This window comes from Danio rerio, chromosome 16, assembly GCF_049306965.1.
Source record: "Danio rerio strain Tuebingen ecotype United States chromosome 16, GRCz12tu, whole genome shotgun sequence".
In the NCBI taxonomy this organism is placed as follows: Eukaryota; Metazoa; Chordata; class Actinopteri; order Cypriniformes; family Danionidae; genus Danio; species Danio rerio.
The window spans coordinates 33,739,335-33,765,486 of NC_133191.1; the positions used below are offsets into that span (position 1 = coordinate 33,739,335).

Below are 26,152 nucleotides of genomic sequence, written 5' to 3' on the forward strand. Positions count from 1 at the left end.
ATATATATATATATATATATATATATATGTCTATATATATATATATATATATATATATATATATATATATATATATATATATATATATATATATATATATATATATATATATATAGTACAGGGCTTGACAATAACTTTTATGACCACCGGCCATTGTGCCTAGTAGTTTTCCAAAATCCCTAGCCATCAACTTTTTCACACACACAAATATATATATATATATATATATATTTTTTTTTTTTCTTTTTTTTTTTCCTTATATATATGCAGAAATTTGACTTTGGCATACTAAAATACTTTGCTAAAAGTTTTGTCCACGTGACTCATTCCTTTCACTTTTTGTGTAATGCATGGCCTTCGTCAATGAGCATGAGCAAATGGATTTTGGTTTTTATAGTGTATTGCAATTCGTTTTTATTACTTGACTTTTCTGGGATCAACAAGGATTAACCAATTTTTCTTCTCTAGCCACAACAAAAAATAAAAAATATATTTCTTAGACACGAAATTTAAATAATGTGTTAAAACCAATGGCCAAAACAAATCAAATATAGGCTGTCTGTATACATGCACTTTTTATTCAACAATATTTTTCTTTGAAAATTTGCCAATAATTGTTTTTGTAAATGTCATTTATCTAAAATGTTCAGCTCACCATCTGCATGATTATTCTTTTTTTGTATTTTGTATTCACTGGTTTCTTCTGCTCACATAACACACATAATTTTTGCCATCTCTTATGTCGGCCCCACACCATTGGGACAACTTTTTTGTGTAACTCTCCTTTTTAAGAAAACTACAATTTAAAAATAATTTTTAACCAGCCAAAGTGGCTAGTTGGAGCGGCTCCCTAACCTATATATATATATATATATATATATATATATATATATATATATATATATATATATATATATATATATATATATATATATATGTATATACATATATATACATACATATATATGTATATACATATATATATATATATATATATATATATATATATATATATATATATATATATATATATATATACATATATGTTTATACATATATATGTATATACATATATATATATGTATATACATATATACATACAATTAATTTATATATATATATATATATATATATATATATATATATACATATATACATACAATTAATTTATATGTATGTATGTATGTATGTATGTATGTATATATTATATATATATATATATATATATATATATATATATATATATATATATATATATATATATATATATATATATTATATTATAGTAATTAAATTAAAAGCAACAGAAGCGTCTCTTATTTATGCCAGCACTGAAAATGTATCAAGACCTTTCACTTAATACTTAAGTGATATTTACATAATTAAATGTTTAATTTGATTTGATTAATTATACTTTATATTTTTGCAGCTCGTTTGTAAATGCTTTTTATGAATGCTGGTCTGTCTCCTGCCTCTCACTATTAAAACATATATTATAACATATATCAAATGTATCTAAACTCTATAATAATCCAAGGCCTCAGACATGGGTTTATATATTTACGGTGGGAAGAGAAAAAAAAAGTGAAAGAAATATTGAGAGATTGATTAGGCTGCTCAGAATAGATGGTGAACAATGTTGGTGACTGAAAATTAATTATCACTAAATAAATTTGAAAAAATATATGAAATTAATTGCATTTCAACAAATAAACACAAAAAATGACATGAGTGAAACATTAAATAAAAACCAAAGATTCACATAAAAAAACAGATTTATTAATTAATGGAGACCAGCTGGAAAAAAGTCAGAATGGCTTTATTTGATTTAACTGAACAAAATCAAGGCACAGTTCATAACAAAGGCTCTCAGATTTGACATTTTTTGTGAAATTCCTCACAAAACAATAAAACATAATCATAAAAAATCAACTAAACATTCCCTGCATTGCCCTGCAGTCAGAACTCTCTTTATTTTATTTTTTTACAAAACCTTCATGACATTAGCCATCTAACTAAAACAAGTCTCAAAATCAAGAAAACAAAGATGTTTTTCTTTGAAGTTTGCTAATAAAATGCACCAACAGCTATCAGTAAGTGTTTCTTTGCATAAGCCAAAGATGCCAAACAGAAATTTGCCATAACAAAACAACTGAAAATACATCATCAGTTCAAAAACGAAAAACAAAATACATGGCTTATTACAATAACGTCAAACGCTATGTAAGCAAAATTACCACAATTCATAAGTATATATATATAGAAAAAATAGATATACTATCCCAATACTTTTCTTTAGAAACCCAAAGCGTTGCGAAGCAATAAAATACATGTTTAATGCCAGCATTATACAGTCCTCGTTCTGGAGAGCTGTAGCTCTGCTTATGTTTTTAATCACCTATGATCAAATCTGCTCTAGATTTCTCATTTATTAAGTCTAGTATTTGATCCTCTAAACTGACTGGAGGTGAGTGAAGAATTACTAGAGGCTTACAGCTGACCAGATGAGGAACTAGATCTACTGCAAGAGAGCAGAAGTGACGGGAGCAAATCAACACTCAAAGACACAGAGATAGAGAAACACAAACGTTTTAGTCTACGTGCACACTTACCAAAAGTACCACCGTACAACAAAAAAAAAAATTAGATGCAAATTTAAACAGGGAATGACGGTGGTCATTTTGCATATTTAAATATTCCGCCTCTAAGGCTGAAAACAAAAATACATCATATTAAATTCAACATGATTTCTCTGGTAACATAATACATCTTTCTCTGCAAGTAAACTTCAGTTTTGCTTTTAAACCAATGAGTCAAGCCATTGAGTAAAATGTCAACAACATCTTGAAAAATGCTAACTGCTAAGGAGAACTTCTTTGGATGCGTTTTATAGTTGCTTCAAGTCTTTCAGAAACATCCCATAACACTAATTACACAAGACATGACATACTGCAGTCTAGTCAGAGCTTGTAAACGCACAGAAAAAACACAAGTACCTGTTTCAACCGTCTCCAAAGCATCTGTACTTATTTAATCCACGAGTCTCTCTTTAACACAAAACATTCTCACTTTTCTTTTCCCTTTTGTAGGTGCACATCCTTTCGACTACCAGACTGCGAGAGGTAGCATAAAACTTCCTATAACAGAAGTTTGAGGCGACATATTGTAAAATGACCCCTCATTCTCCTGTCTTCCATTAAAGGTAGAGTTCACCATGAAATGGAAATGTGATTTTATATTTACTCACCCGCAGGCCATGCGAGATGAAGGTGAATCTCTGTGTTCAGAAGTCATTAAAGAAGATTTTAGCTCAAAAGGTGATTCTTGGTGATTTATAAAACACAGGTCAACCATCTACAAAACTTTGAGCGTCATAAAACAACATATACAGGTAAAACTAAATTAATACACATTTTCTCTTGACGATACATTGAGTTTTTATGGACATTGTTGGGTAAATATACTTTTAAAAGTAATATATTGTAATCTTAACTCTCTTTTTTAAGTAACTAAACGTTACTCAGTGAATGTGTTGTTATTTTGGCATTTTTACAAGTTATGATTGTGATATATTACTTTAAAAGAACTTTACCCAACACTGCTTATGGAGCAAACTGAAACTGAATACTATTTACATGTAATCCTCTCTACAGTTTATTAGGAGTTACAGCATTTAAATTTGTGTTGCCTGTATATATTTTTTACTCTTAAAATGAACAGCATTTTACAAATCACCAAACAATCACAATTCATATCTAAAAATGTCTCTTATTTAAAGTTCTCCTGAAGTAAAGGTCACATCTTGGAAGACCTGGGATGAGTAATTCAACAAATGTCCATTCTTAGGTGTACTGTCTCTTTAAACGACACTCACTATATCTTACTGTCCGTGTTTATGAGCTAAATAACTAGCCTATGTGCTGTACAACTGTAGTCCACTTTACTGGAGCTTCTGATAGGGTTTGTTGACTGTGCGTGTTGCTTTCTGACAGCATTGAGAGCTCATGGTGTGAGTGTGAAGTGCTCAGTTTGCCTCTCTCCCTGAGTGCAGGACCATCATTCTGAAGCTGCTGCTGCCACCATGCATTTATATTTTAGAGTAACACTCTACATAATAATCGCAAACTACTGCCTACAAGCTGCCATACAAAAAGCCAAATCTAGCCGGTAGATTATGAAATACGAAACAAGAAACACTGAAGTACAAATATGTTATAGTGTGATGATAAGACATAAAAAAACTGAAAAGAAACTAGTTTTGGGATCAGTTCCGCCTGGTTTCTGTGAAAGCACAGATGGTCAGGGTTTGTTTTCAGCCTCTCTACATAATAGAGCAGTTGTCCACTTTGGGTCCAGCCTGAGAGAGAGAGAGAGAGAGAAAGGAAATGAATGTAAATTTAATAAGACTCCTGCAAATCTTTTCTAACAGCATGCTTCTGTTTTATAGCAATACTAAATTAATTACTGAAATTCCTCATTATATATATATATATATGCATACACACATACATACATACATACTTGCATACATACGTCCATACATACAGTTGAAGTCAGAATTATTGAATTATTTGCCCCGTTTCAAGACACTTCTATACAGCTTAAGGTGACATTTAAAGACTTAAACTAGGTTAATTAGGTTAACTAGGCAGGTAAGGGTACTTAGGCAAGTTATTGTATAATGATGGTTTGTTCTGTAGACTATTGAAAAAATATAGCTTAAAGGGGGCTAATAATTTTGACCTTGAAATGGTTCTATAAATTTATATTCAAGCTGAAATAAAACAAATAAGACTTCCTGCAGAAGAAAAAATATTATCAGACATATTGTGAACATGTCCTTGCTCTGAAACATTATTTGGAAATATTTAAAAAATAATACAATTCAAAGGGGGCTAATAATTCTGACTTCAAGTACATGTATTTATGAAATGTGATTTTTTTTGATAACTTTGATTTGTTTTTACATGTTTATCAGTCAATTTAGAAAATTTTAAAATGTATTAAGTTTTTGCCACAAGTTTTTTTTTGTTTTTTTTTTACAAATATTTATTTAATTACAACTTTATATCAATAAATTAATTCCTCACAAAGCATTAAATGATAATTTGATCATTTTAAGATTAAAATCATATACCGAAACCCGGAATAAGTAGTAGTAAGAGTTAACAATAAATTACACATAAAAACTGTAATTGTTCGCAACTTTATTAAAATCATTTAAATTGTTTTTCAATACAGGATTTTCCCCCTTGGCAATTTTAGTCTTCAACATAAAAAATATGAATTTATACTTAAAAAAATACAATTATAAAAAAACTATAACTTAATTTTTTTTTTTTTTTAATTTATTTTAGTCTTAGATTAAATAATATAAAATCATAATATCAAGTATTTCTCAGAGATGGGTTGCAGCTGGAAGAGCATCCGCTGTGTAAAAGATATGCTGGACAAGTTGACGGTTCATTCTGCTGTGGCGAACCCAGAATAATAAAGGGAATAAGTCGAAAAGAAAATGAATTAATGAATAATATAAAGTATTTTAACACTTTATTTTAAGGTGTTTAATACACATGTCCTATGTATTTACAATTAATTATGCATGATTACATGCAACTGACCCTAGACCCAAACCTCATCCTAACTCTATTCATATAGCAAATACACTGCTCAGCATATAAGAGTATACCCCTTCAAATCTCTCTTTTACATTAATATTTTCTATAAGATCATTCACAATATGGTATTTATGCATAAACATTAGATTACTCAGTACTGAAGAAGCCAAATCCAGATCTAATCCAACAATAATTAATGGTCTAAAAAATAGTAGCCCAAATGTATATGTTAGGGGGGAAAATATAAAATAAAAAATAGCAAAAATCAAATTAAACATATATATATATATGTGTGTGTCTGTGTGTGTGTGTGTGTGTGTGTGTGTGTTAGTAATTTTTTTTTGCAATACTTCACATGAATTTAAATGTGTTTTTTTTCTACTTCTAAAGATGTACCGTGACTAAAATATTATTTTAATAAATACATGTTTGATAAATCTGTTGTTCAAATGCACCAAAATATATTGCATATATTCTCTGAGAAAAGAATAAAACTATTCAGTTTTTTAAAGTGGGGCGTACTCAAATATGCTGAGCACTGCACATTTTGAGCACAACTTTGAGCCTGAAATCATTCAAAAAAGAGAGAAACCAACCACAATGTAATGCTATTTAACAAACAAACAAAAGTGCCCTCCACACATACAGTACACACCTGTCTGGGTTTGTCGTTGCTCACAATAAAGTGAGAGGGTGACACAAAAGCTTCAGTGAGTCCTCCTCCTCCTCCACTGCTGAAGGAGCGAGATGCGCTGGACACTCCTGAGCTGGCAGAAACACAACTGCTGTTCCTGTCGGACGGCTGACCACACGAGCCGCACAACACAGTACGGCTGCGCAGGTTATACTCGCTGTCTCCGCATGTGCTGTGAGCCGCCTGTAGGGGGAGACCATGAGCAAAACACATTAGCTTATTATAGATCAAGTTCATTTTAACACCCCTATGATTCACTGTGGGACGGCAACACCCAAACAAGCAGCACAAACAGACATTAGCAGACCACACTGGGTAAAGAAGCAAGATGATTTTCATTATGGGCAGTGGTTATGTAACTGACGTTGTGAGGCTAATGTTTCTATGTGACTTAAAGGGATAGTTCACTTAAAAGTAAAATGTATTTACTCAACTTTGAGCGCTTACATACCTTTGTGAGATTTTATTGTCTGTCAAACAGAAAATAAGATATTTTAAAGAATGTTGGAAATGTCAGTAACCACTGACAACCATAGCAGGGGGAAAATAATATTACTAAATTCTAAAATTCTTCACAATATCTTCCTTTATGTTTAACAGAAAACAAAAGAAAAAAAGGGTTAAAGCAAGAGGAGGGAGAGTAAATGACGATGGAATTTTCATTTTTGGGTAAACTAGGCCTTTAAAGGCAAGACAATAAAGGCAAAAACAGTTTTTATGAGCTCACTGATAGTTCTTTTTTTAGTCTAATGTAAATAAAACATCCAAAAAGTGATACTTTTGATGCACTTCATAAATTTGTAAAACAATATTAACATTTTTGAAGATTGTTTTTATTTCCTGGACTGCTAAATAAATCTCCACCTTAGCTGTACTTACTCCAAACTTTATTTATATGTACACTCACCGGCCACTTTATTAGGCACCCCTGTCCAACCGCTCGTTACCGCAAATTTCTAATCAGCCAATTGCATGGCAGAAACTCGATGCATTTAGGCATGTAGAAATGATCAAGACGATCTGCAGCAGTTCAAACCGAGCATCAGAATGGGTAATTTAAATACCCAAAAAGGGAATTTAAGTGACTTTGAACATGGTATGGTTATTGGTGACTGGTAATTGGTATGGTAACTGATGATCTACTGGGAATTTCACACACAGCCATCTCTAGGGATTACAGAAAATGTTGCCTGTTCTGATTAGTCTTGATTTCTACAGCAACATTCGGATGGTATTGTCAGCTTGTTGTTGGCATCAACAACATGAAAGCATGGATCCATCCTCCCTTGTATCAATGGTTCAGGCTGGTGGTGGGGTGTAATGGTGTGGGGGATATTTTTCTTGACACACTTTGGGCCAATTAGTACCAATTGAGCATTGTGTCAACACCACAGCCTACCTGAGTATTGTTGCTGACCATGTCAATCCCTTTATGACCACAGTTTACCCATCTTCTGATGGCTACTTCCAGCCGGATCATGCGCCATGTCATCTTGAATCATCTCGGACTGGTTTCTTGAACATGACAATGAGTTCACTGTACTCCAATGGCCTACACAGTTACCAGATCTCAATCCAATAGAGCACTTTTGGGACGTGGTGGAACGGGAGATTCAAATCATGGATGTGCAGCCACCAAATCGGCAGCAACTGCATGATGCTATCATGTCAATATGGACCAAAATCTTTGAGGAATATTTCCAGTACCTTGTGGAATCTATGCCACGAAGGATTAGGCAGTTCTGATGACAAACCCGTTAGTAGTTAGGTGTATCTAATAAAGTGGCCGGTGAGTGTATATTCTAAAAGTTTTTACAAAAGAATGAGTTCATGCATAATTTGTGTGATTATTTTACTATATATATATATATATATATATATATATATATATATATATATATATATATTATTTTTTTTTTATTATTTAACTTAATTCAGTGTTCAGATATTTGAGCTATACATGTACGCAAACTAATACACCTTTAATTTAAAATGCCCAATTTGAACAATTATATGTAGAATTTAAGAAAACTTTTTAGAAACCTGAAAATGTGTGCAATTTTAAATACATTCCATCAATACATTCAATCAACTAAAGAAGTGTTGATACTAATTAAAGTGCTTTTTTTTCCCCATTTCACCTGCAGTGTCTTGCCTTAAGTTTAATTTCAATCAGGCTAAGCCAATATTTAGTGTGACTGCGCATTATGAACGAATTTAAATTTACAAAATACTCTAGAACTCAAGCTTTAAATCAATAATTCATTTTAACCTTGCAACTACAAAATAAATTTCAAAGGGAATAATGATATTATTGTCTGTTTAAAATGGGAAAGTGATTGCGTACCATCTCATCATCTTCCTCATCCTGGAACAGAGTACGTGTGACTTTTCTCATCGCCATTTCCTGACAAAAAACAATGAAAGAGAGAAGCAAATGAGTCACTTAGTTACCTCAAATCAAACAAACACTTTTTTTTATTAAGTATGCGGCCAGATTTGATGGAGTAACCCAAAAAGCAGATGTCATAAATACTGAGATTTTTATATTGAGATTAACTTTTGAGTTATTTTACACTATCAGTTCATAATGATCAGAAGCTGTACATATTTTTTTTTAAAAAGGGTGGTGTATTTTTTATGTCAAGTTCTCAGCCATCTTCAGAGCCTGCCATGCCTGGATTAAGAATTCAGAGGCCCCAGGGCACATTGACTTGTAGGGCTCTCTACCCAGTCGTAACACTATAGTTAAATTAAAAAATAAGAATAATATAATATTTTTATAAAGTGAATCTATAATGTATTGTCGGCATTTTTTAAATAAATTATATTTAGTGCATATATTTATAGTCTTCAAATATTTAACTTATTTTTAAAGCACACTTTGATAAAAAAAATACTAATAAAACTAGTTAAAATTAATGGGTTTTAGTATACTTGTTCAAGTTCACTATAGCAGTACTACTAGTATATATTTTGAAGGCTATTCATTGTAAATACAAATTAGTTAAATCAAGATGTCGCTAACATTTAACAACAGGTAACATTTAACGCCAGTTATTTTGGTGTTAACACCATTTAACACCAAAATAACTGTTTATAGAATATTTAAAATAACTATTTAGATGCTCTTTATACACATATGAAATAAACTGAAACTAATAAAATACCTACGAGCCACTTGTGACTTTATATCACATTTTCATTCTTCTAATTTTTAAACAAAAATATTTCCTTTCTATTAAAGATAAATGTATTTCCAATCTGATATGTAATGAGGAAAAAAGAATAATGAGTTCATCAGACGCTGGATTCAAACCAGTTGATGATCAATCAGGTCAAAACAAGTTATCATGCGCTTCACGAGCTACACTCCTCATGATGCTGTAAGTCGCCCTCTTCAGTTATGTTGTCTCTGTCAATCAAACAGTGATGGGTGGAAATTGCTCAAATAGCTTATTCCAACGAGGTGCGCTATTAGCACTTAGCCTTAATAGACATTTAGAAATCTACATTTTCCACGCCCTCGCAGGGGCCCCAAGTGCGCACGGGCCCCTTGCCCTGTCCATAACGCCCATTGGTATTTATTTATATATTTATATTCATGCATTTGAAGGTGTTACTATGCGCACACACATGTACACATGCTTACACACAAATATTTTTTAAATATTTTTTTTGCATAAAAAAAATCTAACTGATTAAAATGCTTTATAATGTTTTTTTTATTTACATTATTCCAATTTCAGAGTATTTTTTATGAATTATTTTAAGTTTTATACATACTTTCATAAAATTTTATTTACATACTAATATAAAATTGTAAAAAAATACAAATCTGTGACAGTACTATTTATAATACTTACATTTCTTTACAAAAACAGATTTTAGAAATCAAAGATTCTTGTACTACTTTTGTAGCCCATAGTGTGAATATTTTCTACATTTTACAGAATCCAAATAGGGTTTAATTAGACCCGCAACATAAAGGCTATATTTAAAGAAAAAATAGTTTCAAGGAGATGTCTTGCTTTAGTTTGTCATCATCGCACCTCTCCGCTGGAGCTGATGAGGGTGGTCTGGAACAAATCACCGCTGCCCCATGAGTTCTGGGTCTTCCACACCAGGTCACTGGGAGGACTGTGGGTGCCTCCGGCTCCTGCAGCCCAGATCTGACAGCACACAGACACCACAGTAAGTCAGGAACTTAAATGCCAACCAAGGGTGACTGTCATTCCCTCAATCGATACATACCGTGACAGTCTGCCCTGCCTTCAGGTTAAATTTGGGTGGAAACTTGTAGACGATGGGAGTGCCAGAACCAATCTGCCTCTTCACCTGCCAGTGACCCAGAGACTGATCCTGGGTGAAGGAAGAAAATTCATTTTAGAAATAGTTCATAATTAAGCAGTGTAATTGAACACCAGACACGAAGCATCACATCGCTTGCTCTAGATTGATCACATGATGTTTATATCCTTATGCTAATTTTATGCTAATTAATTTCATTTTTAAGTTTGCGATTAAGGCAAATTCTATATGTATGCAGTAAACAGGTCATTAATGTCAAGCAAGCAGCAGAAATATGTCTTTATTAGTGCTTTTTCATTGACTCTTCAACACATTTAAAAGTCATAATGATGAGAGGAACTCCAATGAGCCGAGATGTTGATTGACCACAAACCCATTGAAATACTGTATATTTGAAAAGGCTGGTTAGATAGACTAATCATATTCTGTGGCTGTTATGAGTCAGATGAGAGTTAGCTCAGCATTTTAAGCTGCCATAAGCAAAATCCTATTGGCTATTTTTAAAGGGGGAGAAGCTTCTCTATATCTCGCCCTCTCTACATGTTTAAGTTTAAATTATGCCAGAAATCGAACAAAGTTATACATTTCATGGCACTTCAATCATTGTATTGGTGGCTTTTTGTTCTCACCTGGTCAGACTTGTTATTAAGCCGCACAAATTTTCCTTCCAGGTCGACTTCGTCAACGGTGACGCGGCCGCTGGCTGAGGCTTGCTGGGAGATCCGTGTGCGGGTCACTGTTCCTCCAACCACACTGGAGGCATCACTGTCGTTATCATTCAAGCGCCGTTTCTTGGCGCTGCCGGAGGATGTGCGACTGGTGCTGCTCTGAACCACACGAGTGTGAGAGCCTGAACCAGAGGAGCGGGTCACCGTCACCCCACGAGCAGGAGGAGGACTCGGAGACAGACGAAGTCTAAATAGAGACAATGGGGGCAAAATGGTAAGTAAATGTGTAAGGCAGTTGAGTTTTCCAAAGCAAATGTGATGTACAGTATGCAGTTACTTTTGTTGACGCAATTCATATATGGTTAAGTTTAAAAAGCATTCAAATAAATACACTTAGAATTGTGTTAGTAATATACTTCAATAAATATGTATATAATCTTTAATAATAAAAGCATTAGCAAAAAGAGCAGAAATCATTAAATCTATTTAGGATGTTCACGGAAACATTTGGGGACAAAAGCATGGAAATATAAAATAATAATAATAATAATAATAATGTTAAAATCAAAATAATTAATAAAAATATTAATAAAACATTTTTTAAATTTACATTTAAATCATATTAGTATAAAATAAAAAACATTTTAAAAAATCTAATAGATATAAATACCACAGATTTAAGGGAAAAAAATTCTAATTAATCCAAAACTCTTTTAAAATAAACAAAATAATAAGTATATAATAAATAAATAAATAAATGCATATCTGCATCAATATTGATATCTGAACAGCTTTTAGAGAACACATTAATATACAATTTATTTCATCAATCAGAATATCAGGAAATTAATCTGATTAAAAGTGTACGTGACTGACAGCTCTATTGTTTACCAAGGGAAGTCTTTGTGGATGTTATGCACATGCTATCACTGACCTTTCCTCCTCTCCCTCCAGAAGCTTCCTGTAGGCACTGATCTCCATGTCCAGAGCGAGTTTGATGTCTAGCAGCTCCTGGTACTCGTCCAGCTGTTGCTGCATGCGCTGTCTCATCTCAGCCATCTCCTTCTCCTTGTCCTCCAGACGACGGCGCAAAATATCCCTCTCTCTGGACAGGGCCTCTTCCAGCTCGCGGATCTTCGCCTCTCGAGCAGCCAACTGTTCATCAGAGCACAACAACATTCTGTCATATGCAAAATTACATGAAATATTATATGCACTGACATATAGTGCAGGAATAGTTATTCTGTTGTTTCGCTCTTCTTTTTGTTTTGCAAAATGGTCATAATAATGCACATACTAAAGGTTTTAAGCATTTGACGTTTAACCAAATAAATAAATAAATAATAAACTAACATGATTTGAAAAGGTTGAATTATTATTTTTAAATGTATCATAATAATGGCCCATTGGAAAGGAATGGGAAACTAATTTTATCTTGCAAATATGTTTGTTATTGTGTCCAAAAAAAGAGAGAAACAAACTTCAAATTTCAATATTACAAATATTAATCCTCAGATATTTATACAATGTGCGTAATTACATTTGCTTTGCAAATGAAAGGTCCTAAGATTTATATTGACAGTCTGTAGAGATACTGACATGCTCAGAAAAGAAAATTCTAAATGGGTCTCATGTTTCAGAAAAAACCCTAGTACTGCCATTTATTGCAAACCTAATTTTTTCCCACATGGATGAAGCTCATTGCACCTCAAAACCAGTTGTCAAAACTCAGGGGGGAATCTTTGTTTCCATAATAAAGGAATACACCATCTTGCTAACAGTGTCAAAAATGCAAAGACATTTGCAGTACAACTCGATAATCCCGCTATTTTCAAAGAAAGTCCATAAAGTGCAATAAAAGGACACGTTAGATGTGCAACTGTCACAAAAGAGAAACAAGGCTTAGATATTTTTATAGTATTTAAATAAAGTATATTTTGGGAAATAAGAATTTCATATTAAAATTACATTTTTTTGTGCATTTCTCATAATAAACGTTAAACTTAAATTATACTTTTTAAATTCAATTATTTAACTTTCTGCCAAATTTACCATTTAAAAATAAACTGTATTTAAGTAAGATTGAAAACAGTTTAAATTGGTCATTTCTTATTTGCTTTAATCTAAAAAGTACTTAGCAGGTCATAATTAGATTATAACCACTGCATAAACATAGTTTACTGGCGCAAGTTCTAAACCATAAAATAAAAATTACACAATAGAACCAAAACTTAGTGCATTCACTTAAAAATGTTATTTGCTGAAGAAAGATAATTGATATTTTACAATGATAACTACATTAGTAGTACATATTTCAATAATTAGAAGGAGAAGAGAGAGATAACTATAGGAATATGCACTGTAAATAGAAACTGAAGATGTTTACGTAAATATTTCATAATTTGATATGCAAATATAAACGACACCATTGTCGACAGTTAAATGTTAAATGGTGAACATTTACAAAAACTATAAACTTTATAAATAAATAGAGTTCATTTAATTTATTTAAAATAGTGCACATATACAGTGGAAGAAAAGATTAATAACCCCCTGTTTATTTTTTTCCCAATTTCTGCTTAACGGAGAGAAGATTTTTTTCAACACATTTCTAAACATAATAGTTTTAATAACTCATTTCTAATAACTGATTTATTTTATCTTTGCCATGATGACAGTCAATAATATTTGACTAGATATTTCCAAGACACTTCTATACAGCTTAAAGTGACATTTAAAGGCTTAACTAGGTTGATTATGTTAACTAGGCAGGTTAGGGTAATAAGGCAAGTCAATGTATAACAATGATTTGTTCTGTAGACTATCGAAAAAATATTGCTTAAAGGGGCTAATCATATTGACTTTAAAATGTTTTTAAAGAATAAAAATATGCTTTTATTCTAGTTGAAAAATAAAACAAATAGGATTTTCACCTGAAGAAAAAAATCAGATACACTGTGAAAGTTTCTTTGCTCTGTTAAACATCATTTGGGAAATATTTTAAAAAGAAAAAAAAAATCAAAGGGGGGCTAATAATTCTTTATTCAATTGTACATAAGCAAATACAAATAAAAAAATGTAAATAAATAAATGCTAAATGCTAAACTAAAATCCCATCTATGTCAATATCCAAATACATTCTGTTTATTCAAAGCATGTGCTGCAGTTTTGTCATGCAGCTTTCTACCTTTTTAAATGCTTTAAATAAATTAAAGCAGGATTTATTTTGATAGGCTGTCAATGTTTTTTTAAACATTATTTAATATTCTATTCTATTCTAATACCATTACAATTGTGGATTCTTAGTTATTTTTACAAACTACTCAGTTTTTGTTATAGTCTTCATTGTCGGTGTGACCGTGGCCAGAACATAAACATTCAGCTCGCTCCTCAGAAAAGGAAGCACTTACAGAGAACTACAAAAACTGAAAATTCTATCACCCTTATTTTCTTTCTTTTGTTGAATGCAAAAGAAGTTAATTTGAAAAATGCTTGAAACCTTTAACCACTGACTTCCATAGTTCTTGTTTTTTTCTTAAGTGGAATTCAATGGTTACAGGTTTTCAGGTTTCTTCAAATCTTATCTTCTTTAATGTTCCACAGATTAAAGAAACTCATAACATTTTGGAACCACTTGAGGGTGAGTAAATAGTGAGTACATTATAAATTTTGGGTGAACTATCCGTTAAAATTTAAAGTCATCATTTTATTACATTATTTCTGAGGGTGGATAAATTTCACTTAAAAAAAAGAAAATTTGCATATAGCTCTTTCACAATAATCTGTTGTAAGACTATCTATTGCCCACGTGTACAGATATGAGGAAGTTTTAAACCTCTGCTTTGCCAGCACAGTGATTATATATAAAAATATATGTGTACCTGTTTCTGCAGCTGACTGAGCTGTGAACTCACACCCTCCATCCTAACACGTGTTTGCTGCAGTTCCTCATGGGCGGCTCCAACCAGATGACTGTTCCTTTCAGCGGAAGAGCGAGCATTTTCCAGCTACACACACACAAACACACACAACACAGGATGACATTAAACTGACAGATATGCTATATGTCTTTACACAGAACAATATTTAACAAATATGACTGGCAATGGATCAGTCAGCAAATATGTAAACAGGGCGGGCCAGTTCATCAGTTTAACAGCATGCCCCGGGCAGATCCTGAGAGAGTTTTGTAAATCCACCACATTTGGTGGTTCTCTCTCAGGATGTTTACACCAGCGCATATTGTTGTAAATCGCACACATTTTGATATGGTTACTTTTTCACCCTCAAACAAGAAGACATGGAAATTCCGCAGACCCTACTTAAGTTTGCAAAATTGAAGTAAATGGTCCAAAACATAGATTTCTGAAAAAAACAAAACAAAACAAGGCTGTCGCCCATATTTGCTCCCTGATGGATTCTTCTGGATCATTTTCTTTTGCTGATTCACTGAGTTTTGTTTCATTTGTGTAACTGTGCCATCAAACCAAGGTATGAGAAAATACTTTCTAATACTAATTTTCTTTATCTTAAAATGCCACAATTGGAATGAATTAGCCATTTTGGAATGAAAATACCAAAGTCTGTAAAATAAACTATTAAAAGTGCTGATGATAAGCAATAAAATCCAATGGACAGCCGATCACTTTCACTAAGAAATGGCGGAATCCGGGGCTGTTGCTGTGCGCTGCTGCTGCAATGGAACGTTCTATTGAGTGTCGCCTCTTGGTCATTTTAAGCTCTTTGGAGCAGTTGATGGTAGTATTGGTAACCTAGCAACCAACAGTAAAACAAGGCAAGCCAGGGCCAGACAGAATCTGCAGAAATATTTATTGATTTCTACATTTCTGATTTCCGAATTTTGTAAATAAATGTGCATATTTGCTGAATGATATTGAGAGTATAGTAACTAAAACAACTTAACACATAAAATAAAAAATAAATAACTTTTTAACTTTCATTTAAGGTTTGCAATGCAAATCCAATTAGAAACGTTTGGTAAAGAAAACAAATCTCATGCAGGGGCGCCGCTGGCATCCACGGGCCCTCTAACAAGTGATAGTGAATGAAAGTGAAGAGCGGGGGCGGGGTGATTATGGATAAAACTGAAGAGAGCGGGGGAGATATGGTGGTGATCGTGGATGAAACTGAAGAGCGTTTTTTCCTAAAAAGATTTTTATTCAAAATTTTGTCTCTCATATTTCAAAATGTGGTATAACACATGATAGAAACCCATCTAATGTTTTGATCCAGTTCAAATATTAGTAAAATGCTACTATAAACTTTATAAGGAATTCCATTATAAAAAAAGTTTAAAAGTGATTTTTCTTTTTTCTCAATGCAATTACACACAAGTTGAACGCCTATATAATTTGTTTTTTAATTAATAATTGCACATAGCCTACAATTTTGTACTAGCTAGCCACTAAAAAGCATTTTCTGTTATGTAGTGTGCATGAAGATGTTTTCTGAAACATAGTAAAAATTCTGCTTTGGTAAAGAATCATATTAAAAACGCACTAATGTAAACATGGCCTCAGTGCTCAGTTACCTTGGAGTTGTAGGTCTTCTCGATTTCTTCCTTGTAGATGCGAAGCTGCTCTTCATGTTGGTTGCGGAGGTCAGTTAAAGCGTCGGCCAGTTTACTCTCATAATCCTGCTGGCGGCCGCTGTCAATCTCCACCACACGTGACTCATATCTGCGCTTAGACTCACGGAGCTCCTGTTGAAAAAAGGTTACAGTAGCGAGATCAGATTTAGCATGTCTTTAAACCAGTAAGTGATGTTAAATATGTTAGCAGTTAGTCTAGTTATTTGCACAGAAGAGCTGTGTGTTTGTGAGACCTCAGAGTAGATGTTCTTCTGGAACTCCAGCTCCTCTTTCAGTGTCTGGATTCGGTTTTCGGCATCCACACGTCGCAGCATTTCATCCTGCAGCTGCTTCTTTGCATCGTTTAGACTGCCCTCCAACTGTAACAAACATATCCTCGCATTGTAACTCAAATTTTTCTTTGAAAAAAAAAAAAAAAATTAACAAAATCATGTTTGCCTTTTTTCCTGAGTAAATAAACTTATTAGGCCTCCTGTGAATTTTTTCTCCTTATCAAATATTTTTTAAGTCATGTTTAACAGAGCAAGGGCTTTTTCCACAGTATCTCTCATTATATTTTACTTTTGGGTAAAGTTTTTTTATTTTTATTTCAACTAGAATAAAAAAAATAATAATAAAAAAGTAAAAACTGCTAATATTATTGAGCTAATATTAATACTATTAATTAATATTATTAAGTTACTATTATAAGCCCCCTGAAAAATGTATTTATGATAGGTCACAGGACAAACCACTTATTTACATTGCAATTTAAGCTGGCAAACTAACTAGTAAAATATTATGCACTGTCATGGTGGCAAATACAAAGCTATTGTGTTTAAACTATTGTTTAAATTGTATTGAAAAAAATCTCTCCATTAAGCACTATTAGGAAAAATATTTTAAATGGAATTTAAATTTTATAGGAGAGCTAATTATTTTATTTTTAACTGTAAAACCTTAACCATAATCCTTTGACAACCATCTAATCCTGTGGATATTCCTGAGTTCAAGCGCATCCCTGTCCAACAAAATATCTAAAATAACAAGTTATTCTAATCTAATAAAATAAACAGTGTAATGGTGCATGTTTAGTGTCATTTTTTGTTGCCATTTATTTTGATTATGTAAATATTACCAAATTCAAAAGGGTTAGATCGGACCGAAATTGAAATTTGGATTCAGATGTAACTTTGAAAACCATACAAAGTTTAACGAACTGATATACATTTATTTAAATAAACACTTTATTTGTGTCCCCAGTAGAATTATAACTAAATCTTAAGTGCATCAACTTTTTTTACTAACAACAACCCTCCTAAAATCAAATGTTGCAACTTACAGTACGTCTATAGTCAACAGAGTCTCAAAAGGAGGCCCTTTTCTGTCATTTTGATGTTATCTTGTTTATATTAATAATGTACTGGTGGAATTAGGGCTTAGTCATGTTCTCTTAGACAAGCAATTAGTAATTTAGGTGCTTGAATGTGTGCATATTACATAGCTGACCTCACTGAAGCAACACAGTCTAAAAGTGCCTGCTCAAGCTTCTAATAATGGCATGAACTGTTCCTTGTGGTTTAAACCTGTTGCTCACAAACATGTTTAACTACAGCACCAGACCACCCAAACCCTTAATTATCCAGCCTTCAGGAGTCGTCACCTTGGCCAGCTGGGCTTTCAAATCTCTGACTTCCACCTCCAGTGTTCTCTTCTCCCCCAGAGCTGTGGAGAGAGACGCGTCCTTGGAGTTCAGTAGAGACTCCAGATCCTTCAGCCTGGCCAGAGCAGATTCCAGATCTGCTTCTTTCTTACCGTTCCTGCAGTTGCGAAAATACAGAAACATCATTAAAGTGTTGTTTCATGTAGACAGAACACAATGATCTCAATTACACTCTGTAAAGTGGCATTATTATATTTGTTCATTCATTATGTGATGAGTAGAAAGTCTCTTATTATTTTAGACATTTGAAAGCAACTAGCATTTTTTTAGCTGTAAGAACTGATCTAAGACTTTAAAACATGAATCTGTTTAACATCCAAAATATTGAATCATAACATTTGCCAAGTAGCATGGCTGGAACAATCAGTTCAGTGGAAATGAACACTGCCTGTGATTTTGTTCCGGAAAAAAAGCCAGGGACCTTTTAAAATCTGTAAACAATAACTTTAAAAAGCTCTCTTTGAAACAGAGCAGGATTTGGGCCTCCAGCAGTGAATTTAAACCATATGTGAGAGAATGCAGGGTTTTTCTTTTCAAAATGGCACAAACCTTATGAAAACCCCATATAGTTAACGTCAATAAATAGAAGGTAATTTCAGGACACAGTAAGGCTCACTAGTAGGCTGACTCTAAAATAAATATACAATTAATCAAGAGTCCTATCTGTATTCTTTCTAAACGAGTGCGAAGTTTGGAGTTCTTCTCTGCAGATCTCCTAGATCAGATTTCACAATACCTGCTCAAATGAGTCATGCTGACAAACAGGGCTTGAAACAATTAAAACTCAGCACCTGAGTTTTCTAAAATCAAACTACAGCTAAAGGGGTGTTCAGAAATAAAACAAGGATCAGGATAATGGGATGTTCAGACATTTTTTAGATCATCCATGTCAACCATCACACAGTATTCTTCCAACAGGAAGCAATAAGCATCCATTTAAAATGTTTTTTCTCAAAATAAAAATTTCAATCGATTTTTCAAAAATGTTGATTCATCCAGTAATGAAACTAGTGACATCTTTATGATCGAGTCATGCATTCAAACTTTGTTTTTTAATATATGTTTAAAAGCTTGATGACCTCTAGGACTTCTATGTCTAAGTGAGTTCTTTTCTTCTTTTGAAGCTATTTTGAAAAATGTTGCTAACCATTGAATTAGTATTGACCATAGTTTTTTGTTTTCGTATTATAGAAGACAATGGCTGCCTGCCTCTTTATCAACATTCTTCAAAATATCTTCTTTTGTTTTTAATAGAAGAGAAAAGTTAATAAAGACTTAAAAATCACCTTAGAAATGAGTAAATGGTAAACAATTTATCATATTTGGATGAACAATCCCTTTAAAGGAGTCAGATCTAACTGGTACTCAAACTTTGGTCAAACTCTCTAGCTAGCTTCCACTCAACCTACTAAGTTACTAAGTATTCTGTTCTGGTTGATTTTAATGGAGCATTGCGATGGGCCTCATTCCTGAGAGACTTATTCAAACAACTTCCCATTTAAAACAACAACAGAGGTTTTGTTAGGTCACATTCTTTACTTTACAGTCACATACCTTCAACAGAAGCTTTGTGAGGCTGGTAACATAAATAACCTTTAAAAGGATGGTGTGACAAATGGATGGTAAATGGATGGTGAAATAATCTGCGTTATTTTCTACTTGATAACTTTGAAATAATTAACAATGAAATGAGCAATATGCTACAATCAATATGGTAAAGAAAATGTGTATAATGATGGGTTCTCAGAAAGTGCAAATTTAAGTATTTTAAGTATTTGGGTGAGTGTATTACATACCAAGTAGGGCTGGGTGGTATGGCAAAAATGCAATTTTGATAATTATTTTCCATATTGAATGATGACAATATATATTTCGATACACGTTGTTAATGCTTACAGATTTAAAAGGAGTACCCCAACAATGACTGAAGGCAAAAAATAGAGGGTTCATTAAAAGGCATTCAGTGGCCGAAAACTCAGTGCATCTCTAATATTAACACACTTTTAGATTCCCATTGTTGCACATTTCTGCTGTGTGTTTGGCTTTTAAATTAATTAAGTGTAAAAAAAAAGTCCAGAGCTTATCATTGTTATTGACATCAATTTTATCGCGATTCGATATAATATCGTTTATCAGCACAGCCCTAATACCAAGTCAATGCAAATGCATAAACAGAAGAAACCTGCAATAATGTGCAAAATGCGAGTTTTCCACAAATGTTTTTTACTCCAGTAGAACATTTACTTGAGATGGAAAACATCCTGTGAGTAAACTAGGGCAGGTAGCGCAATGCTTGTGTACTCTTGCGTTTGGTGTGGACCCAGTGTAAGAAAGCATTGTAGTTTTCAAACTTTACTGATTACCGGACTGTTCATTGCATCACTGCTTTATGTAAAAATATATATTTTTAAAAATCAGATTTTTTTGCAGAAGTCATAGAAGTGTCAGGCAGAAGTCACTATTTTATGTACTATAAGAATAGTCTCACTGAAACTGGCAAAAAACTGTTTTACTGAAAATACGTTTCAGCTGATTAATCTACACAAATAAAATCAATCTTAGTTTCTCAGCAGGATATAGTGTTTATGTGGAAAATTTCACCAAAAGCTCATTAAAGCTTTTAATGGACATAGAGATTGAAAAATGTGCTACTGGAGTCCACAGGGGCTAGTGTGAAAAACTGGGACACAATGGAGGTGTGTAAACAGTGGGTGGGCATATTTGTGCTAAGGGTAAACACACATCCAGAAGCATAACCTCTTCTCTTTAGGACATTGGGTAATTAAAAACCAGCCCAATCTTGTCAACACCCTAAATATGCTGTTTTGTTCTACAATTATTCAGGTTACACAATATCAGACAGGTCTGTTTTTAAAAACTGTATTCTCAGCAGAGCAGGCCACATTTATAGGAAACATAAAAAGTTTAAGTGTCTCGTGCGGTCTAATGTTTATTATTCAATCTATTATCTTACGTATATTTCTGTCACCGTATTTGTTTTGTTTTAGTTGTCAAGATCTCCAGGATCTGTCCTCAGGAAGATGAATCAACCAAAGGCTTTTTAAAGCACACAATAGAAAAACGTGTAAGACGTCACCTTGGTGCCAGGGCACAATGTACTTATTGACTGGACCAAACAGGTCAAAGTTTACACTGAAAACGGTCAACTTTGGGAAAATTCAGTATTGTGCAATGGACAAACACTACAAAACTACAGAACTTGGAAAACTTGAGAACGTATTAAACAAACCAGCTCAATAAAAGCATCAGTTCCAGTAAAGTTTCATTAAAAGTGTAGAATTGCGTTTAAGAAAGAGAGGAAAAGGGTTTGGCTTGGCAACTTGGAACCAGTGGAAACATTTTAGGCACAATAAGAGCCAAATGTGAGCAAGAGAGAGAGGAGGAGAGGAATGTACCAATTCGGCCTCCAGCTCTTTTATGAATCACAGCTATCTTTGTCCTCCTTTGTGACGAAAAAGAAACCCAGAAATGTAACCCTCTAAATGTTTGCTGTGTTGTTACTATGGCAATGTGGCATAGAGGCATGGTTTATGTGGCTATCTCTGAGAAAATACTGACCACGAACAGGGCTTCCCCAAAGCACACACACACACACACACACACACACACACACACGCACGCACGCACCGCGCGCACGCACACGCACATAAAAATACCCACCAAATAAAAAAAAAAAAACTGTCTGAAAGCTTAGTCAAAACCAGATATACACTTTACACAAAATATGCATTAATAAACAGTTATTATTAAACGCATTAATAAAAGTCCCACAAAACAAAACAAAACTTTGGACTTGCATAAACACACACACACAAACAACCTCAGGGCAAAGAAATGAGTAAATCACCTGACTACAAGTTTGGTGTTTGAGTGCATTCACTGGATCACTCTGATATTTGCAGTCTCTTTTTAACCATATATTTACCACAAAACCCGCAGCTTGGCATACTCAAGAGTAGAAGCATGTAATAGACAGCCGTCACCTACAACAGCTGGAGATTTCGAGAAGAAAAATGATCGTAGGCGTTCCATCAAAGCACTTGTAAAACCATAAAAAGCACATAGTAAAACCACACTTTCTGACACACTTCATCAATAAGATAAAAGACTTCTGAACTTATGTTCTAGCTCAAACTAAAATATTTACCCTAATCTGTATTTGACAAGTTTCAATATCGATCTTTTAAGAACATCTAATGTTTATGTATGCAAACACGTAGTAGTTTTAGCTGAGAGTTTTATGACTATTTTATGATTTTTTTACCTGGACAAGGTTTAGGTGTTTATGACATCAATAAATATGTTGTGGAATCCATTGAAAGTGCAAATATTTAAACTCCCTGTTATGATATTTTTAATATTACAAAATATGTTTTTATATATAAATAAAAACTGAAATGACAGAAATAAATAAACTGAAATGACAATCACCTATATTCTCAATGTCTGAAACATTAAATTCAGTGATAGTACAGTGTCTAAAAGTCAAAGTAGATGTTGTTAGCAAGTAATAAATGAAAACCATAGATTAATATTAGCAAATACACTTTATTAGGTACACCTGTCCAACACCTTGTTAACGCAAATTTCTAATCAGCCAATAACATGGCAGCAACTTAAGCATGTAGACATGGTCATGATGATCAGGGCATCAGAATGGGGAAAAAGGGTGATTTAAATGACTTTGAACATGGCATGGTTGTTGGTGCCAGATAGGCTGGTATATATATATTGTATATATATATTGTATATATATATTGTATGTATATATATATATATATATATATATATATATATATATATATATATATATATATATATATATATATATATCTTGTTGAATCTATGTCACAAAGGATTAAGGCAGTTCTGAAGGTAAAAGTTGTCCAACCCATTAATAGTAAGGTGCACCTAATGAAGTGGCCAATAAGTGTATGTTGCAAACCTACATTAGTTTGTGTAGGATGTAATGCTAACATTAATAACAACTCATTTAGAATTATTTCTTTTATCTTGAGAGAGGATAACTCTAATAATCACAAATTATTCTTTGAAACTGCACACCACTAATCACAAACAGCTACTGTATATTACACACTGCGTGAAAGGTAATATTAAAACTAAAATAGCAGCAGTTTAAATTATTTGAATTAACTTTAATTGCAATTCAGCTCAGCTCAATAAAGTAAAAGTCATCAATAAACTTTACTATATCGAAATATGTAGTATAATATAAACAAATCAGTGTAATTCAATTCCTTTTTCTACATCTTTATTCTTCCTGCAGCTCAATAATACACCAATTCACTGCTTTTGACGTAAATGTGACTTCTACTTTCCACTTCAGGGGTGGAGCAGACATGCGAGTCAATCTGAAAAAAAAAGCAATGCTTCAAACACAGGTTCCCCCTTTCCCACTGTACTATGAATAAACATTTCCTTTAGAATTGTCGAGGCGATTCTGACTCACTCTCGCCGGCTGCAGGGCTTCTGTGAGTCTCTATGGAGACTAAATCAAACATATAACGTATGGTCAGGAGGAAAAAGATGGTGATTGAGTCGTATAATATGATTTTCTTATAAACACAGACTAAAAATAGCTTGAAATAGACCAATGCGGAAAAAGAACTGGCCCACTGGAATGGTCTGGAATTTAGGAATAACGTCAAAAGGAAAAATCTTTACGAACAGTCTTGGACCAGATGGGAAAGACTTGAATTAACACACATTATTTTTTTTTAAACTGAGAGGGCAAAATTATTTTCTGTAGTCACGTTTTGCTCAAACACTATCTGATGTTTGATATTTATACGAGTAACTGTTAAAGGATCTTCTGTATCAAAAGGTTAAGCAATTTTAAAATCTAATCATATTAAAAAATCTAAGAATAAACATGTTGATGCAGATACACCCTCAGACAATGATTATGGCTTGTCTGGGCAATATTTAATGCTTTTGGAAATCCACAAAACTGTGTATCCATATTCCATAAACATTAAAGTAATGAGAAAATATAGACAACATGACCACATTTTAACATTAATTTTAGCAACCATTATTACAAACGAAAATACAATCAGTATTTTGAAACGTTTTTTAAAAAAGATAAATTTTGTGATTTTTTCTGCATTTTTTTGTGATTTGCATTATTTTTTTTACACATCTTTGCTCAATGCTTTATTTTTTATTCGCAAAACTTTTTAATGCTGCAAACATATATGGCCCTGGATTGACTCCATACATGCAAGCAACCCCATGGGGCCCACAAAAGAAACCCCAGGTGAGAATGGAAATTGGGAACCACTGACATAAATAATAAGGTGGCCTCAATATGGGAAACACATATGGCTTTAAAGTTTTAAGTAAAAAATACTAATCTTTCTGATTCTAGTGTCCCCATCATGTAGTGGGGAATTATTTTTGTAGCTACATTTACACGACCTGCATCCAAACTCACATACTAGTCAAGTAGGTGAAGTACTTGAAATTAAATTTGTTACAACTGTTAGAAAAGTATGCTCGACCCAGTATAAATAATTAGTATAAATGGAATTTTGACAGGGTGGCACGGTGGATTAGTGGTTGCCTCACAGCAAGTAGGTCACTGGTTCAAGTCGTAGCTGCACTAGTTGGCATTTCAGTAGGGAGTTTGCATGTTCTTCCAGCGTTCGTGTGGGTTTCTTTCGGGATCTCCGGTTTCCCCCACAGTCCAAAAATATGCGCTATAGCTGAATTGGGTAGACAAAATTGTCTGTACTGTACAAGTGTGTGTGTGAATGAGAGAGTGTATGGGTGATTCCCAGTACTGGGCTGCGGCTGGAAGGGCATTCACTGCATAAAAACATGTGCCAGAATAGTTGGTGGTTCATTCTGCTATGTCTACCCCTGATAAATATGGGATTAAGTTAAAAGAGAATGAATGAATGAATGAATAAATGAATGAATGAATGAATGAATAAATGAATGAATGAATGAATGAATGAATGAATGAATGAATGAATGAATAGTGACATACACATACCATTTATCATTATCACATGACCTATACTGGTGTCAGTTGCATTGCTTCCCTCCTATTCACAAGTCCTCCTACGTGGACTCATGGAATATCAAAACGTCCATTGGACGTGCACATCAGAACCTAACTGTTTGTTAGCCAGATACTTTAGGCCTACTGTTTTCTTTCGTTCTCCCTATAATTACACAATCATACATAATTAATGACTTGGCAAAACTTAACCATAATTGTCACTGTAACATAAATTATGCAAATTTTACTTAATTCCAAACATGAAATTCACTCAAACAAAACTGGCAAAACTTCACAAAAAAATAGTGATCTTAGTTTTTCTTTCTACTACAAAACGTCAAGTTTAATGTCAATAAAATATCTTAATTGACATTTCTCTATAATAACTGCAATATTTAACAGTAATATCTGAGTAAAACTTACTACTACTGTACATTCTTTTTGTGCCAGTGTGGTAAGGGCGTGGTCCGACAATCAGGCCAGATCCTGTAACCGTG

At 33.1% G+C, this 26,152-nt stretch overlaps 1 protein-coding gene across 3 annotated transcripts in view; it reads right to left on the reverse strand.

Moving 5' to 3' along the window:
• Window positions 1-1,798: 1,798 nt before the first annotated feature.
• Window positions 1,799-26,152, reverse strand: part of lmna (lamin A) — a 48,725-nt gene continuing 24,371 nt past the window's right edge. For 2 of the 3 annotated variants that reach the window (XM_005158168.6, XM_005158167.6), the window contains exons 3-13: window positions 18,545-18,701; window positions 17,136-17,261; window positions 16,843-17,013; window positions 15,173-15,298; window positions 12,226-12,446; window positions 11,253-11,538; window positions 10,567-10,674; window positions 10,365-10,484; window positions 8,660-8,719; window positions 6,274-6,495; window positions 1,799-4,357 (exon numbers count right to left, since the gene is read on the reverse strand). In XM_005158168.6, the coding sequence (XP_005158225.1) occupies window positions 4,322-4,357; window positions 6,274-6,495; window positions 8,660-8,719; window positions 10,365-10,484; window positions 10,567-10,674; window positions 11,253-11,538; window positions 12,226-12,446; window positions 15,173-15,298; window positions 16,843-17,013; window positions 17,136-17,261; window positions 18,545-18,701 (1,633 nt within the window). In that variant the 3' untranslated portion in view covers window positions 1,799-4,321. 3 annotated transcript variants of the gene reach the window in all.